The sequence below is a fragment of the Triticum aestivum genome, chromosome 1B (genome assembly GCF_018294505.1).
Source record: "Triticum aestivum cultivar Chinese Spring chromosome 1B, IWGSC CS RefSeq v2.1, whole genome shotgun sequence".
In the NCBI taxonomy this organism is placed as follows: domain Eukaryota; kingdom Viridiplantae; phylum Streptophyta; class Magnoliopsida; order Poales; family Poaceae; genus Triticum; species Triticum aestivum.
The window spans coordinates 688,127,070-688,143,687 of NC_057795.1; the positions used below are offsets into that span (position 1 = coordinate 688,127,070).

The 16,618-nt window shown below is 42.7% G+C and overlaps 2 protein-coding genes across 2 annotated transcripts; both read left to right on the forward strand.

Annotated features, from left to right (window-relative positions):
* The first annotated feature begins 6,358 nt into the window (after positions 1 to 6,358).
* LOC123101343 (calmodulin-like protein 3) lies at positions 6,359 to 7,038 on the forward strand. The gene has a single exon (XM_044522839.1). It carries the CDS (start codon positions 6,407 to 6,409, stop codon positions 6,965 to 6,967), a length of 561 nt encoding a protein of 186 aa, XP_044378774.1. The 5' UTR covers positions 6,359 to 6,406; the 3' UTR covers positions 6,968 to 7,038.
* Positions 7,039 to 12,104: 5,066 nt separating this feature from the next.
* LOC123101354 (calmodulin-like protein 3) lies at positions 12,105 to 12,831 on the forward strand. Its single transcript, XM_044522848.1, has one exon. The coding sequence runs from the start codon at positions 12,145 to 12,147 to the stop codon at positions 12,703 to 12,705; it is 561 nt and encodes a 186-aa protein (XP_044378783.1). The 5' UTR covers positions 12,105 to 12,144; the 3' UTR covers positions 12,706 to 12,831.
* Positions 12,832 to 16,618: the final 3,787 nt, after the last annotated feature.

Genomic DNA, 16,618 nt, shown 5'->3' on the forward strand with positions numbered 1-16,618 from the left:
ATGCTCACCTGGAGCACATAATTAGCATTTCCCTTGAAGGTATAAATTGGAATCCAAATTCAGGACATGAACTCGGATCACAGTGTATGCCATAAAATTATTTTTATATACACCATGTTGCAATCCCTTCCCATCCAACTTAGTGCGATAGAAAGCTAAAGTCTTTGGATTCTTATACACAAGAATTTTTTATTGGTGTCACTTTTTCATGAACTAATCCACTTATATTAATTTAAGTAGGTAATTGGTCAAGCTTGCACGGTCTTTCTTTTTGGAATATAGGGGTAACTAGCAAAAAGGTCCGTGCGTTACGACGTGAGAAAAAAATACCACACGCTCTTAATTTACAAAAAATGGTCTATAATCTGAGTATTTGTAGCTACGGCCCAAACAAACATGGTATTAACCTATAAAAGTGCAGTGTTTAAGATTTTATAGGTGTTCTATTTCAACACTGCTTAAATGTAGATTTAATCCGTATAAAAAAGGGCAATTGATCATGCATTTATTCATGTCATGTTCGGAATGGTGTGTTGTTACGGGTGAGTAATGAAAAACGACAACAATAAACAATGACACATTAGCACACTATGGAGACATGTGTGCATCAATGGCAGTTTTCAGTATAAGAATCACCAACTTAGGGTAACTCTTGAACACTTTTTTTCACATGCATATTTCTTAAATACATGAAGAGTTGTTAAAAAGATACATGATTTTTAATCATAAAAGAGATGTTTTTTTTCTGGAAAAAAACGTTTTTGTATGGCCTCCTATGAACGCAGGTACTTGCGCCTTATTTCATCACTATTTCTTGCCATACATGTCATACGTATTGGTCCATGCATGTTTCATCACTATTTATATCTTATCAAACTTGTCTTTTATTTTATTTTTGTCATGCATGCCTCCTTTTTACTTTTTTCATGCATGTTCTTTCTTTCTTCTTCTTATATATAGAAGAATAGCGCAACATCTCATCTTTATCGGATCTCCTCTACATTTTCTCTTTTATTCCTTTTATAGCAGACATCCCATCTTTATTGGGTCCTTCGTTTATTTCTTGTCATGCATGTCCTTATTTATTCTGTGTGTTTAGCAAATTTATCTTCAATTTCATGTCCAATCATGATTTTGCTTAGGTGTTCATCCCCAATCTGAATCAGTATCAGTATGAAAAAAAGACGGGTAATGCATTGTTGATTAACATTGCAGCCTTTTAAATTGCTAAAAGATAAAATAACATCATTTCAGATTCTTCATATTTTTTAATCAAATTTCATATATATAACACATCAAATTTGGAGTTACGGTTTAGAAGACATGAGTATTTAAAAAATATACTTAATATGTACTGTGATTTTAATGTCAGAAACATTAGGGGGTATTTTATAAAATAACAAAATGGACTAAGAATACCTATTTCTTTTATTAGTAGGTATAGATAGATATAGATAATTGGCATCATAAGTTCCGTTGCACAATGCATGAGCGCCAAGTATATAGTGTTATTGCATATGTTGTGTGTATATATAACAACATATTTGCAGAGTAGGAGGCGCTTTATTTCTCTATTTTTTGAAAAAAATCATGAATTTTTTAATAATTATGCAAACTGTTTTTTGAAATCATGAAAATTTTATGATTTCATGTTTTTTTTCAAAACTCACAACTTTCTAAGATTTGGATTTGTTGGAAATCTTGGATTAATTTAAAGATGGAAAACAAATACAAAAATGATAAAGGAAAAAGCAAAAATGAAATAATAAAGAGCAGGGGCATCACGACCGGCACCTGGGCCGGCCCATTACTGCACACAGGAAGTAGGAGGCGCTTTATTTCTCTATTTTTTGAAAAATCATGAACTTTTTAATAATATGCAAACTGTTTTTTGAAATCATGAAAAATTTATGATTTCTTGATATATTTTTTAAAAACTCGCAACTTTCAAAGATTTGGAATTTTTGGGAATCTCAAATTAATTTAAAGAAGGAAAACAAATACAGAAATGAATCAATGATAAAGGAAAAAGCAAAAGATGAAATAATAAATAGCAGGGGCGTCACCACCGGCACCTAGGCCGGCCCATATCTGCGCACGGGGAAGGAGGAGGCGAGCACAAGAAAAGGGAATTAAAAACAACACAGCCAGGAATCGAACCACACTGCGTCTCTGCTCATGGCATATTAGTGTATCAATTTATAAGAACTATATCTGACGGTGTTCTAAAAATAACAAATAATTTCCTTCACTTATAGGTGGCATAGCAGGTAATTTAGGGAAACTTCGGGGACATATTTTATGACGGACGACCAGAAGCAGTGGCCTTTTTATTGTTAGGAAAAGATATATATATGTACGAGAGGTTATGTCGTTGTCGCTTGAGCAGCACGGCAGGGCTTTCGTCATCGTCGCTCGAGCAACACGTCAGGGAAGAGGTAAAATCTCGAGGTAAAAGCACCAGGGGTCCTAAAACTTGTCTCCCATGTGATGATTTAGTCCTAGAACTTGCAAAAGTAAGCTATGCAGTTCTAGAACTTGCACACAATGTGTAAATTTAGTCCAGAGCCAATCAAAAACAGCCAAGTGGTGCCTGCAGCTAGATTGAGTCCGTCGGCTGCTGGACATTTGCAGTTACCCCCTTGCTGTTTTGTGGATTCAACCCGCAGTACACGCTAATTTAATACATCCGTCCGCACCCCTGTTCCCGTCCTCGCAAAGTCTCTTTTACATGAACCGGTATGTACTGGTGGAGCATCCATCACTCGTTTGCTTTTAGATGCGTGTGTACATGCTTCTTTTCACATGTATTCCCTCAGGCTTCATTTTGTATCTCTTTCATTATGTCAAGTCAGCATGTCTTGTCTATGCCTCACAACACCACTTTATGTCAGAAGGAGAGACGGAGCATAGCATGCGGCATGTGATTTATCCCCAACTGTTTATTCTATTTGGCTTCAAAAATTTAGATGATATATAACTTTTTAACCGAAACTCCATTTTTCAAATTTTATACATATTTGAAATTCTGGCAACAAGACCTTTAAAACAAGACCAATATTGGATATATTTTTTGAAACGAGATTCACGTATTTCACTCGTTTGAAAATGTTTTGAAATAAGTGAAATTGTGTTTTTATAAATGAGCGAAATCTGTTTCATGAAGCGAGTGAAATTGTTTTTTCAATTCATAACTTTTTGAATTGTGTGAAATAGGTTTTGGAAATACGTTTTAAGACATTTCATAAATACGAAGTGAAATCAATTTTCGAAATCAGTGAAATGTGTTTTTTCAAACTAGTGAAATACTGATTTTAGAATGAGTGGAATTATATCCTTTGAAATGAGTGAAACAGTAAAAGTAATGGTTCTTGAGATATAGTTTGTAATGAGTGAAATACAGTAAATGTTCAAAGCTGATTTTTCTGCTGAGTGAAATACGTTTCAATTTCTTTTTGTAAATAAGAAGTGGAATTAGTTTTTGAGATATAGTTTGTAATGAGTGAAATTAGTTTTTCAAATCGGTGCAATGTGCTTTTTCAAATTTGTGAAATACTTATTTTGAAACGGCTGAGATTATATTCTTTGAAATGAGTGAAACAGTTTGGATATATTAATTTTCCAAAAATATTCAAATGAACTTTTTGAAATTAGTTCAGAAATTGAAATATTTTTTATGAAATACCGAAACATTCTTATGTTTTATGAAAGTTATTTGAAAGATAATTAAAATATGTAAAATAAAAAGTAGTTCAAATATGTCCAAGATTGATCTTGTTTTGAAGGCCTTGTCACCAAATATTCGAATATATAAAAAGTTTCAAAAATGAACATTTGGTTTAAAACATATCAAGTATTGAAAAATATGAGGCTGAAAATTAATCCATGTGAGATGTATAAGAGCAGAGACTACATGCATGCGTCGTTCGTCTCCACTCTATCCCATTGATGTAGGGATGCTGATAGTGTGGCCCTAATACCAAACAGATCTCGCAGTCAAACCTAACATTTAAGACCTGAGGTCCCAACCAAGACACCTGTTGGGTATGGGACACCCACCAGTCCGGCGCACTCCTCAACCAGGACGTCTGCCGAGTATGAGGCCGCCACAGCCACGTGCCACCAATCCATCTTCAGTGATGTACTGCTGCATCTACCTTGCCCAGTCTAGCAGCCGTCGACGCCACCACGACGCCAGACAACGCCACCATCCTGCGCTTGTCCATAATCACACGCCTACCGGCGAGACTCCGCTGCTCCATGCCGCTGAGACCCGCCGTTGTCAACGTGCCAGATGCCACACCGCTCCTCCGACGCAAAACACCACCTGTTGCCACCGGTCCCATCCTCTCCGCCCGCAGTTCCTCAAACCGAGCACCCAAACGCCCCAGGCGGCGCCTCCAGGAAGGGTATGACACACGCAGTGCTCCGCCGCCCAATCTAAGGAGATTTAAGGGTTTCACCCAGGCATGGGGTCGGGGTGGAGGGCAGGGACCTCGACGGCACCTGCAAGGAGGAGAACGACGACCCTGGTCGTCGCCACCATCGGGATGAATGAGTCATCCAAAGTTTCCTCTGGTCCGATGTCACCTATATCAGCCCTCGCGAACGCACCGAGGCCGACGACCGTGATCGTAAGCCACCAAGTGCAGCGGGAGAGAGCCTGCAGCGCGGAGGACATCCACCGGTGACTCACCGCCCACGCGGTCAAGACGCCGTCCATCCACCCCCCGTGAACGTCGCCAGCCGAGGGTGTCGTCGCCATGCCTAACGGGCCGCCGCCCCCGGTCCAGGTTCCTGCACGAAGGCCGGAGTGGCGAGATCCGCCACTAGCGACGAGATCCGGCACCGCGCGGCCAACGCCGTCGCCCAAGCCCGCCGTCGACCGATCCCGCCGCCGTCGGGAGCTCGCATGTTGCCGGGAGACCCTCACCCTTGGATCTGGGCACCCGTGCACCGTCGCGAGACCGCCGCCTCCGGGATCCGCCAAACCGACGGGAGGGCTGCACCCCGTGGATCAGGACGCCCGTGCCGCCGTGGATCCGGGAACGGGAAGAGAGACCCTCCGCCATCACACGCACGGGTTTTGCCCGGCGCCGACCATCGGCAGCGGCGGAGGGGGAGAAGGGCGCTGGAGGGGCTAGGCGGCGGCAGCGGCTGAGCCCTCCCGAGTCGCCCGCGGGGGAGGCGACGCGAGAGGGACCAAAAAGCACGTCAACTTGGAACCGTTGTTTTGGAACCATTTACCAACATACCAACTGAAGGTTGAAGTCTCTGCATGACACAACACAGTTCCCTCTTCAATATCATCCATCACCTTGCAGCATCAGTAGGCGACCATCCTTAAACAGCAAATTAGGCTTTTCTTCTCATATTTCTTCAATGTCCATTATTTGTTAAACCGGTAGCTGCAGAAGCAATATAAGACGTTTCTGTCAGTCATACACTATCGTTACTGAGGAGCATCAGCTAAAAAAAAGGAGTTAACGAAACACACCGAAAGTACAATGCTAACCCTGATGGCCTTCACACACCACGAACTACTCAATATTAATCGTGAAATGTGAACATCCAATATTAAGGCGGCCAGAAAGCGGGTCAATTATGTGAGTCATCAAGGTTGAAGACTCTGAAATGTGAACATCCACTGTTATATTTCTGTTGTACATTGGGAAGAAGCAGCAGACTGCGATTGGGCCGAAAAGTTGGACAGAGTTTCACCCAGCTTGTTTCTGAGCAATTATGAGTTTCACACACACACACACCAAACACACACACAAAGGAGAAACTCTTTTTTTTTCTTTAAATAAAGGAGGATATCTTTTTCCTTCTTCTGTGATGGACTGGAGTCTTGCCCTCTACAAGTGGACCGGGTGAGTGGTGCCCAAGAATATCTTGAAAAGATATCATGATCCCTACATTTTATTCTCGGTTAATAAATATTGTAATGCTCATAATGTCACCATATCATAAAAATGCTATGGCCATTTGTTTTGTAGCATTAATACTCCCAACGTCTCATTCTTGTTGGATGTGATGAACCAACAACTTTCGGTGGTGACCTATATGCCATGAAATTTCAAGGAAGTTTCATTGGTGCTATCCTATATGTCAAGAGATTTCCAGGAAGTTTCGTTCACAGGATCATACCTTAGCCTTCTGAAGTCATCTCTGGTATATGTGAAAAGGTGCTCAGGAAAGGACAAGAAGAACAATAAATAAGATATGCAACTTCCTATGAATTTCTCTCAATTGATGATGAAATGATCTTCCAATGATGCATATCCCTAGTAGTCATGGACCGGCCGGCTATATATACATGCCGATGCCTATGAGCCTGGAAAATGTTCCATTTGAAACCACTGTCTATACCAACCTACATAGATTGCATTCTATCTTTTGTTTCATGTGGGCTATGGTGATGATGGATCAAAACGTCCTAATCGCGCTGGTGTCATATCTCCTGATGTTGATCTTGGGGCCATTGATCATAGATGTCATCCTGGTAAGCAAAAAGATCTGGAGCTTCTTGCACACATTTACAAAATACCTAGCGCATGATGACACCCTCGTCGTCGACTCTATGGTGCTTGATGATAGCCCCACATCACCGGCGAAAGTAACTGGTGGTGGAGGATTAACATCTCGTGACATAGAAATTGTCACGGCGAGGCTAGGTCTTACCGGCTGGAGGTACCAAGGGTGTGAAGGAATTAGTGTCTTAGATGAGTTGATGGACGGTAAGCAAGCGAGCAAGGGCGAGTTGGAGGAGGCCTTCTGTGTTTTCGACCGTGATGAGGATGGGTTCATATGCGCCGGTGAGCTGTGGAACGTGATGAGGAGGCTTGGGTGGAAAGAAGGGGCCATGTATGAGGATTGTGTGAGGATGATCCGCCCCTTCGATGAGGATGAAGATGGCAAGATCAGCTTCCTAGAGTTTAGAAGGATGATGGAGAATGCCATTTAGTTAACTAGAATGTTTTTGTTACCTTGCCTCCTTAGTGTAAAATAAGCCGTTATAAACTGTTGTATGAACAATGTGTGCTGGTATGCTACTTTTTGGCATTTAATTAAAGTTTTGACCTCACTATTTGTTAGCACCGTTTTGGGCCAAACAATTTGGCAAATATGAAAGTATAAAACATTGCATCTCGCTAGCAACCAGTTCATACATAAAGTAGGAAAACACCAACTTTACTCTCTAAAGTTTTGAGTTTGTCTCGATAGCCCCAGTTACATATGGTTTTGTCAATTTAATCCCTCCAAGTTCAAATATGGGATGCTATGTAAAAAAATGTTAAACATGTATAAAAAAATGTTCTTGATGCATCTGAAAAATGACATCAAAAATATTTATTTTTTAAAATGTTAGTTTTGTATTTTAAAAATATTTAACATGTATCAAAATATTGTTTCACGTGTATATGAAAAATATACATAGGAAACTGAGGAAAAATGATAAAACCAACACATAGAAAAGAAAAAAGGTCAATCGAAAAGGTTCTAAAACCAAAGAAAAACTGATGAATACCCAAAGAAAAACATATAAAAAGGAAGAGAGAAAACCGAAGAAAAACGCTGAATAGAAAGAGAAGTGAAGAAAACTAGGGAAATCGATGAAAACAGAAGAACAAATAAGAAAACAACAAAAAAATAGTGAAAACAAAGAGAAAACAGAAGGAAAGAAAGGAACGAAAAAATAGTGAAATCAAGAAATCAGGAAAACAAAAGTTATAACAAAGGAAAAAAGAAAAACTGAATAAAACTGGTGAAAAAAAATAAAAGAACCGAAGAAAACTAAAAGAAACTAAAAAAAGAAAATGTATCGGAGAAAACCGGAGCAGAGCAAACCTACAGCAAACGAATCCCGCTAATAGGCCGGCATCCTCCCTCTACGCCTGACGCGATAACTACTTCCATCCCGCTGTAAGCAAGATAAAGCTCTCGCTCCTGGGCACCGGCAATTATGTACGACTGTTGTATCTGGAAATGATCAGGGCAAGTCCTAAGGCCTGTGAGCTTGCCAGGTTGGATAGGATGATCTAGCATATGTTGTATTTTTTTCAGGGCTCGCCATTATAGCCCGGGAAAGGGCAGTGCGTTGCCTGGCCAGCAGCGAGATAGAAGAACCGATTGCCTCTAACAGCCTCTGCTTTTCTTTTTTTTCATTATTAATCATATACATTTATGTAAATAGAAAATATATAACTTCAATTATACATGCTAGATAGCGGTGTCACGAGTCTCGTGAGCCGGTGTGTATCCCATATCCTACTCTCCCTCGCCGATCGAGGGGGGGCAGCCGGCCGTCGGTGTAGAAGTGCATGCTCTAGCCAATGCAACCAAAAAACCGATCTGATGGAGGAGACTAGGCAATACATTTATACGTCAATAGTGGGACATGAGCACGGTGGAGTCAAACGAGCTTCGCTTAGATTTAGTTTCACGCTGCATGTAATTGTATAGATTTGAGATTTCGTAATTGAGATATCTGGTTATGGAAATGATTATTTGAGGTTTGATAGGTCCCTCAATTTGCCAAATCAGATGCTCTAATGACTTCATGTGGAAAGTTCATCTGAAACCCATAGCCTCTGTTAAGAGGGAACTCCACTAAACTCTCAAGGAGATGGTTACACGAGTATAACCAACTTGCAGAGTTTAGTATGCTAGTGTTTGTATTAGCGGCCCAGACGAGGGAGTCCCAGCTGTCACAGGGCGCTGGCGACCTAGCCGTGGGATTTTCAGCTGCTGGGGGCGACACGTATGACCCATTTATACCAGTGATTTCAGCGCCGGTCGTGACGTATGCCACCTGCTGTTTGCGCACCATCACCATCGACTGCTCCCGCTTATGTGCTCTCGAGAACTCATACTCACAGTCGGAGTGGCATAGTCTGTTTGTTGGAACGTATTGATGGCACAATTGCCTGGTTTGCAGCTTGTATGCTATCTTGGATCCGACCTCTCTGATTATCAACAGTATTCCACCCTGACGGATTGCTATATATGGAACAAGAGTATCGTGCTCTCATTCCCAATAAAACATTGTGTTTGGTTCCTCCTCCTCCAGGTGTTAATATCACTGATTCTAAATGGGTGTTTAAAATGAAAAAGCATTTTGATGGCTCCATTGAGCACTAGAAGGCCCGCTTGGTTGCAAAAAGTTTTAAACAACACTATGGTCTTAATTACGAGGATAAATTCAGTCCAGTTGTCAAGCCACCACCATTCGGTCGCTTGCTAATCTTGGCAGTTACTCATGGTTGATCTCTCCGACAGTTGGATGTCCAAAATGCCTTTCTTCATGGTGCGTTAGAGGAGGAAGTTTACATGAGGCAGCCACCATGTTTTATTGATCCAGACCATCCTCATCACCTTTCTCGCTTGGACAAGCACTATATGGTCGGAAGCAGGCTCCTCGTGCTTGGCATGCGCTTCTTGCCAGTGCTCTCCATGTTTATGGTTTTGTTCCCTCTACGCTAGATACATCACTGTTTCTTCTCAGCATTCAGATGTCGCCATGTATCTTCTGGTTTATGTTGATGACATCATCCTTGTCAGTTCCTCAGTGCCTGCTGCCAATCATCTTATGTCAGCTCTTCGTTCCAACTTTGCTATTAGGACCTTGGCAAACTTCATTTTTTTTCTGGGTTTGCAGGTTGCTCGCACTTCTGATCAACTCTATCTAAGAAGTATTCCTCGGATCTCTTGCGTCGTGTTGGTATGCTCAAATGCAACCCCTCCTCCACACCCATGTCTACTACTGACAAGATTTCTGTTGTTGATGGTGATCCTCTATCTCCTAATGATGGATGCTACTAAGTATCATAGTCTTGTTGGTGGCCTGCAGTATCTCACTATCACCAGACTGGATATTGCCTTCGTGGTTAATCATGTTTGTCAGTACCTACATGCACCTCGAGACTAACATCGATCTGCTATCAAGCACATTCTTTGTTATGTTCGCCTTATAGCCTCTTATCGATTACATCTTCGGTCTGCTCCGTCTGGTGTTCTTTCAGCTTTTTCAGATGTAGACCAGGCAGGCAACTCGATGATCGGCGATCCACAAAGGTATATGTTGTATTTTTTGGTCCTAACTTGATTGCCTGGAGTCCTCGCAAGCATGACATGGCATCTTGCAGCAGTACAGAGGTTGAGTACAAGGCTGTAGCCAATGCGACCGCGGAACTTATTTGGATACAGTCCCTGCTTCGTGAGTTGTGAGTACCTCAACGACAGCACCTGTTCTTTGGTGTGATAACATTGGTGTTACATACCTTTCTTCTAATCCGACATTTCATGCAGGAATAAAACACATCGAAGTAGACTACCACTTTGTCAGATGTTGCACAGAATCTACAACAGAGCAAGGTTATCTCCTCTGAAGATCAAATTACGGACATCTTCACCAAGACATTGCCGTTACCTTTGTTTGAGCATTGCCGGGGCAATTTCAACTTGTGTAACACGGTTGAGATTGAGGGAGGGTATTAGACTTCATATATGACTTGTACTCTGAATACAACTCGTACATGTACATGCAACCTTGTTATATACTATATGAATACAACGCCACCCTGAGAGGTAGAGCAGTTGACCCAAAATCATCTAAACCAAGCGTTAATAGTTTGAAATCAAGCTTGCAGGAAGGAACTTTTGGTTGAAGATTGATTATACAATTATGAAGAGAAAATGTAGCTTCTTCAACGTATAAACTGAACAACTTTTATACTGTATTTTCTTTTGACTCAGCGCCCCACCTGAAATAGTTCATACGTATCTTATATTTATACATAAATAAGAGTGGAGTAGATGTACAGGGATGCCCGCCAGAACATGCTGTGCAGCTCTAGCGCAGTTTTTGGCAAACTAGATTACACCAGTTCCTTAGGGCTTAGGGGCTCACTCGACAGCGGGTCTTCCACAGATGGACATGGACGTGCGTCTTCAGGAGCATGGCGATCGTAAGAGGGTGCAGCGTCAAAAGCCTCCTGTTCCGGCTCTTCCAGGTGACCCGGAGTACCAGCAGGGCGACGGTGTTGGCTAGCCTGCTGTGCAGATGACGCAGCGGGGATCAAAGCATGGCGGGGACCACAGATACCCTCAAGGGAGGCGGTCGCAGTGGCGCACACGGTGGTACGCCAACGGCGCGGTGTAAGCCGGCGAGCCAGGAGGCAGCACGCGAAGAGGTGCACAGCATCTTCGTCCTCAACTGTGCAAAAGGGGCAGACAGCGGCCGAGGCAATGCCGAGGCGATTCAGAAAGCTTCGCGTGAGTGTTACCATGCGGAGCAATCCAGAAGAAGATCTGGACCTTTTTGGAAACAAAGCAGTCCGAGTTCACCGCGCCCAGCGGGGCGCAAACACCACGGTGGTGGAGAGAGTGTCGACGCCGGCGGTGAGGCTTGGCGAGTGAAGGTTGACGACTCCCAAATGTGAACATTTTCGCTGTACATTGCGAGGGAATCAGCAGCCTGTGAGCGATTGGGCCCAAAACTTGGACCCAGCTTCCCATGGCCTGTTTCCGAGCAATTACAAGCTTATTTACATCGCTTTTTCCCCTAAAAAAACTTGTTTCTTTCTTTCTGTGGACTGGAATTGTACCCTCTACAAGTGGACGGGAAATCCAATTCTAAAAAATAAAGTGGACCGAGCGACCAAGAATATCTTTTGAATGATCACTGTATTTTACTCTTGGTTAATAAATACAGTGATGGTCACAATGTCACCATATCACCAAAATGGCGCGGTCCTTAATTTTGTAGCATTAACTCTCACATGTCTCGTTCTTGTTGAGATGATGAACCAACAACTTTCGGTGGTGTCTTATATGCCAGGAAATTTCCAGGAAGCTGCATTGGTGGTGTCCTATATGTGCAGGAGATTTCCAGGAAGTTTCGTTCAGGGTCAAACCTTAGCCTTGTGAAGTCATCTTTGATATATGTGAACTAATGCTCAGGAAAGGACAAGGATAGTAATGAATAAGATATCCATCTTTCCTCTGAATTTCTCCGAAATGTTGATGGAAGGCGGCATCTTCCAATGCTATATATATGCCCATGTCTCTGAGCCTGGAAAATGTTCCATTTGCAACCACTGTCTACATCAAGCTACATATATTTCATTCTCTCTCTTTTTCATGTGGGCGATGGTGATTATAGATCAAAACATCCTAATCACATTGGTGTCATCTCTCCTGATGTTGATCTTGCGGCCATTGATCGTAGATGTCATCCTGGTAAGCAAAAAGATCTGGAGCTTCTTGTGCACACTTACAAAATACCTAGTGCATGACGACACCCTTGTCGTCGACTCCGTGGTGCTTGGTGATAGCCGCGCACCGCCGGCGCAACTAGTTGGCGGCGGCGGACTGACCTCTGGTGACATAGAAATTGTCACGACGAGGCTTGGTCTGACCGGGTGGAGGTACCAACCGTGTGAAGTAATCAGTGTCGTAGATGAGTTTATGGACGGTAAGCAAGCGAGCGAGGATGAGCTGGAGGAGGCCTTCTACGTTTTTGACCGTAACGAGGATGGGTTCATATGCGCCGGGGAGTTGTGGAATGTGATGAGGAGGCTAGGGTGGAAAGAAGGGGCGATGTATGAGGACTGTGTGAGGATGATCTGCGCCTTCGATGAGGATGGAGATGGGAAGATCAACTTCCTAGAGTTTAGAAGGATGATGGAGAATGCCGTTTAAGTACCATGTGTTTCGGTGTTTCATTACTCTGCTCCCTTACTGTAATAAGCCGTTGTAAAATGTGGCATGAACAATGTGTGTTGGTATGCTAATTTTTGGCATTTAAATAAGGTTTTTACCTCACTATTTGTCGGCTCTGCTTTTTACCAAATAATTGGGCAAATATGAAAAGTATCGAACATTGCATCTCGTCAGCAACCAGTTTATACTTGTAGTAGGAAAAGACAAGCTTTACTCTCTAAAGTTTTGACTTTGTACCCACAAAAGGTAACAATTGTAGTGAAAGTACCAATTCATTATATGGAAAGGCATTACTCTACCTCTACGTGCATCCACTGTATTGCATCCACGGTTTTGATTGCACGCATCTAGCGGCTAACGAGGCGGCTGTTTTCTGGCTGCCTACAACCGGATGGCGCCTAGCAGCCGCCAAATGAAAGTATGGATACTTCAGCGGGACACGGAGTTGACCAATATTTTGGTCGGATATAAATACTTTCCAACGGGTAGGTTTTTATATATGCGTGACAACATTTTGCATGCTAGGTGACGATGTTTTTCTATTCAGTTCCGATACATAGTGGCTGTGGCTCTCATATGAATGAGAGTTAACTAAGTTTCATCTAACTCCTACATCATTTTATTATATGCGTAGATTTGTGTGGATTTCTCCTTTTTCTTTTTTAATTAATCAAGTGGTATAGGTGTTAGATGTGACTTTGCTAATTTTCATCTAGATGAGTAAAAATTAGCAAACCCAATAATCAACATAACTACCATATGTTTTCAAAAAAATAATTATCTCATACATGTAACTTCACAGCATATTATCAGACTCAAAGTTGCACTGAATCGCGTTACTAGGATGATGTAAACATGTGTCATAATGATATTTATAAGAGTGTAGGTTGTGTATCGCATGTGTTGACACCCTTTTTTCATGATCTTCAATTAATGGAAGGAGCCTAGCCTGCCGGCAGTCAAAAAACTCATAATGTTGTTTGTAAGGCATGCCTTCCTTTGGATGCAATTAGTGAAGAGGTTTTATTTTGGATCTTTTATCTAACAACCTAAAGTGGCATAACTTAATTTCAAATATGAAGTTGTTTACCACACATACTGTGTGATAATTACTAAAGAGATTTCTGACCGGTCAACTCTGTTAAGAAACATGCCAATTTTTCTTTCTTTAATAACTATCAATCAAATGGATTGAGAGAGGCAACCTACTACAATAGGAGTTATAACAGATGTGCAAAAAACATCGCCCCACCAATAACAAGAACAAACGGTCTAGATTTGTTCGGTGATCTTTCCTATTAGGAGGTAAGTTGGAGCGCATAACAACAACTCGAATCGAAGAAATTTTCTCTTTTGCACCCTGCAAAGTATGGGATGACCTGAAAACGCGCTACTCAAGATGCTATCTCCCAATACCCAATTGCCCATCCCTCCCACTGACGCATAAGAAGTTCCATCTCTCCCCCGGTTTCCCTATGGCCCTTAGTAGTGCAGTTGATCCTTGTCCGGCGGGAGGGCTTCTGTTCCTTTATTAGTTAGGTTTAGTATCTTTTCCGGGGAGGTGAGCCAACACTACTAGGGAAAAGGCTAGTAGCAGTGCGGGTTTTAGGTGTATCAGTAGCGCGGGGGAAGGCGCTACTAATAAGGCGCTACAGCTAACATATAGCAGTAGCGCGTGGTCACCGGCGCTACTGCTACACAAGTGTAGCAGCAGCGCGGTTACTGGGAGCACGCTGCTGCTAGTAGCTCTAGCGCCCTTTGCAGCAACGCGCTACTGCTATAGCGGCGCTGCTGCTAACTTATATACACTCGCTACTGCTAATTTAACAGGTTTTTTGTTTTTTTGGGCATATTTGTTTTGTATTTGAACAGGCTTTATAGAAGAATCTTTAGCACATAGAAATGTCATCATGATACACATACAAATGCCTGCGAGACCATGAATATAATCATAGCATATACATACAAATAGTCTCATCATAATCATCATCCAACACAAAGTGGGCTCTCGTCATCATCTCGAAAATAGCGATACAAGTCCTTGATTACTTGCAAATACATCGTCATCCATCTAAACAATGGTATACGCGAGAAGAGCTATCACTTTGAGTACATGAGTTCGTATCCCTCTCTCGCATTAGCGTGAACCTAAACTAACTACTGCCTGTCGCTCGGAAACCGGAAACCGGCAACACCTGGGCCTGACACTCCGGCCACTCATCGTATATATACTTCTGGCGTAGCACTTTTTCGCCATCGATGATTTATGCACCTGCATCGTCACATGAGTCGATGATATGCAACATATATAGTTGAGCAACAGAAAGAGACAGACTTGACAAAAATAGAAACAACATATCATAAGCATAAATAACAAAGTTCATCGTACCCAAAATGCCCTAACTAGAGTGATCTTCGCTAGTCGAGGAGGAGGACGGTTTAATTACATCACAAATAAAGTTTCACTGCGCATAACTCAAAGTTTTGTCATACGGAAAGTATGGACACAGACACATTGTCATATATCGACAATCACTCCAACATGTCGTGCCATCCATCGAGGTCAGGGAGATAGTCCCCGAGCTTAGTGAAAGGCTTCATGTCGAGACGCTGAGAGGCTATCCATGTTCGGACGTCTTCCCGTGACATTTGTCCTTCTCCGTAGAACATCCCTGTTTTTTCGACGACCTCTTTCATGATGATTTGGGAAAGTTCGCGCTGGATGTTATAGAACTCAGCTCGAAGTCGATGATCCTCGATATCTCCTATGTCCTTTGCCCATTGCAGAATATGGGCATCACCAGATCTAGGTGACATGTGAAGGTTCTGGTGATCCCGTCTGTACTCCAGCATGTGGTGTAGGACATAGAATCCATCATTAAGAGAATTGTTCGGTTGCTGGATGCAGCAGAAGTCGGTCTTATGGCTGAAGGCGGCCCTGACGCCCCTTCTCTTCTTGTCCCTAACCTCTCCACCCCTTGCTTGGTAGTAAAACATAGCACTGTCGAGAACATCTTTGATGTGGGTGTAATCCTTTTTGTGAATGTTCTTCGACGAGTCCAAGTAAAGAGCGTGGGAGAATCGGGGATAGAGGATGATGAGGACGGCGCGCCCGCCGCTGCGCAAAATAAGTACACCTCAAATTAATTAGCTTCCACCGTGCAAATGAATTATTGAAATCGAAGGAAGGATAGCAGCGCAGATGACTTACACGGGATGATAAGGCACGAGAATCGCCTCCTTGTCCTTATTGGCGAGCATGAAACTGATGATGTAATCCCTCGCGTATTCACGCTGCTTTGCACATACTCCCAAGAAGCTCTCATGCATGTAGTACGGGTCAGCGACACAGATATGACGTATCTGCTCAACCCCAATGATGTAGTTCATGTGCAAGGCATAAAGGCGGACAAACGTAAAATCCAGCTTCTTCACGTGAAACATGTCGAATATGTAATCGAATCGGAGGAAGAACTTATCCGCAGGGAAGCTGTCGACGTACGACATTTGCCGCGGAACGTTAACCACGTAGAGTGGGTATCCTGGATCTTTCGAGGCGATGAGGCATTTCTCTACCCGCAGCACATCGTCATGAAGTCTCCTTAGATCACCGAATCTGGCCCGTAGCGCTGTTGCAGGTAGGATTGGTTGACCGGGGATATGCCATTTATCCGCATCGGGGATATCTATACGGTCCTGAAGCCGAGGCTGCTGAGGCGGCTGTATCATAGAATCGGCTTTTTTTTGCCTTTCCTCACTCTCTTCCTAGACTTCTTTACTATCGGAAGGTCGTCAATAATACGTTGAGACGGTAATTCAGGCACCGACTCATGACGCTCAAACCCTGAGGAGGCGCCAGTATAGACATACTGTTCAGCGCCATCGTCATCCT

Excerpts from the sequence above, each read along its gene's own strand:
- LOC123101354 (XM_044522848.1), top strand. The coding sequence starts at position 12,145 with ATGTGGGCGATGGTGATTATAGATCAAAACATCCTAATCACATTGGTG.
- LOC123101343 (XM_044522839.1), top strand. The coding sequence starts at position 6,407 with ATGTGGGCTATGGTGATGATGGATCAAAACGTCCTAATCGCGCTGGTG.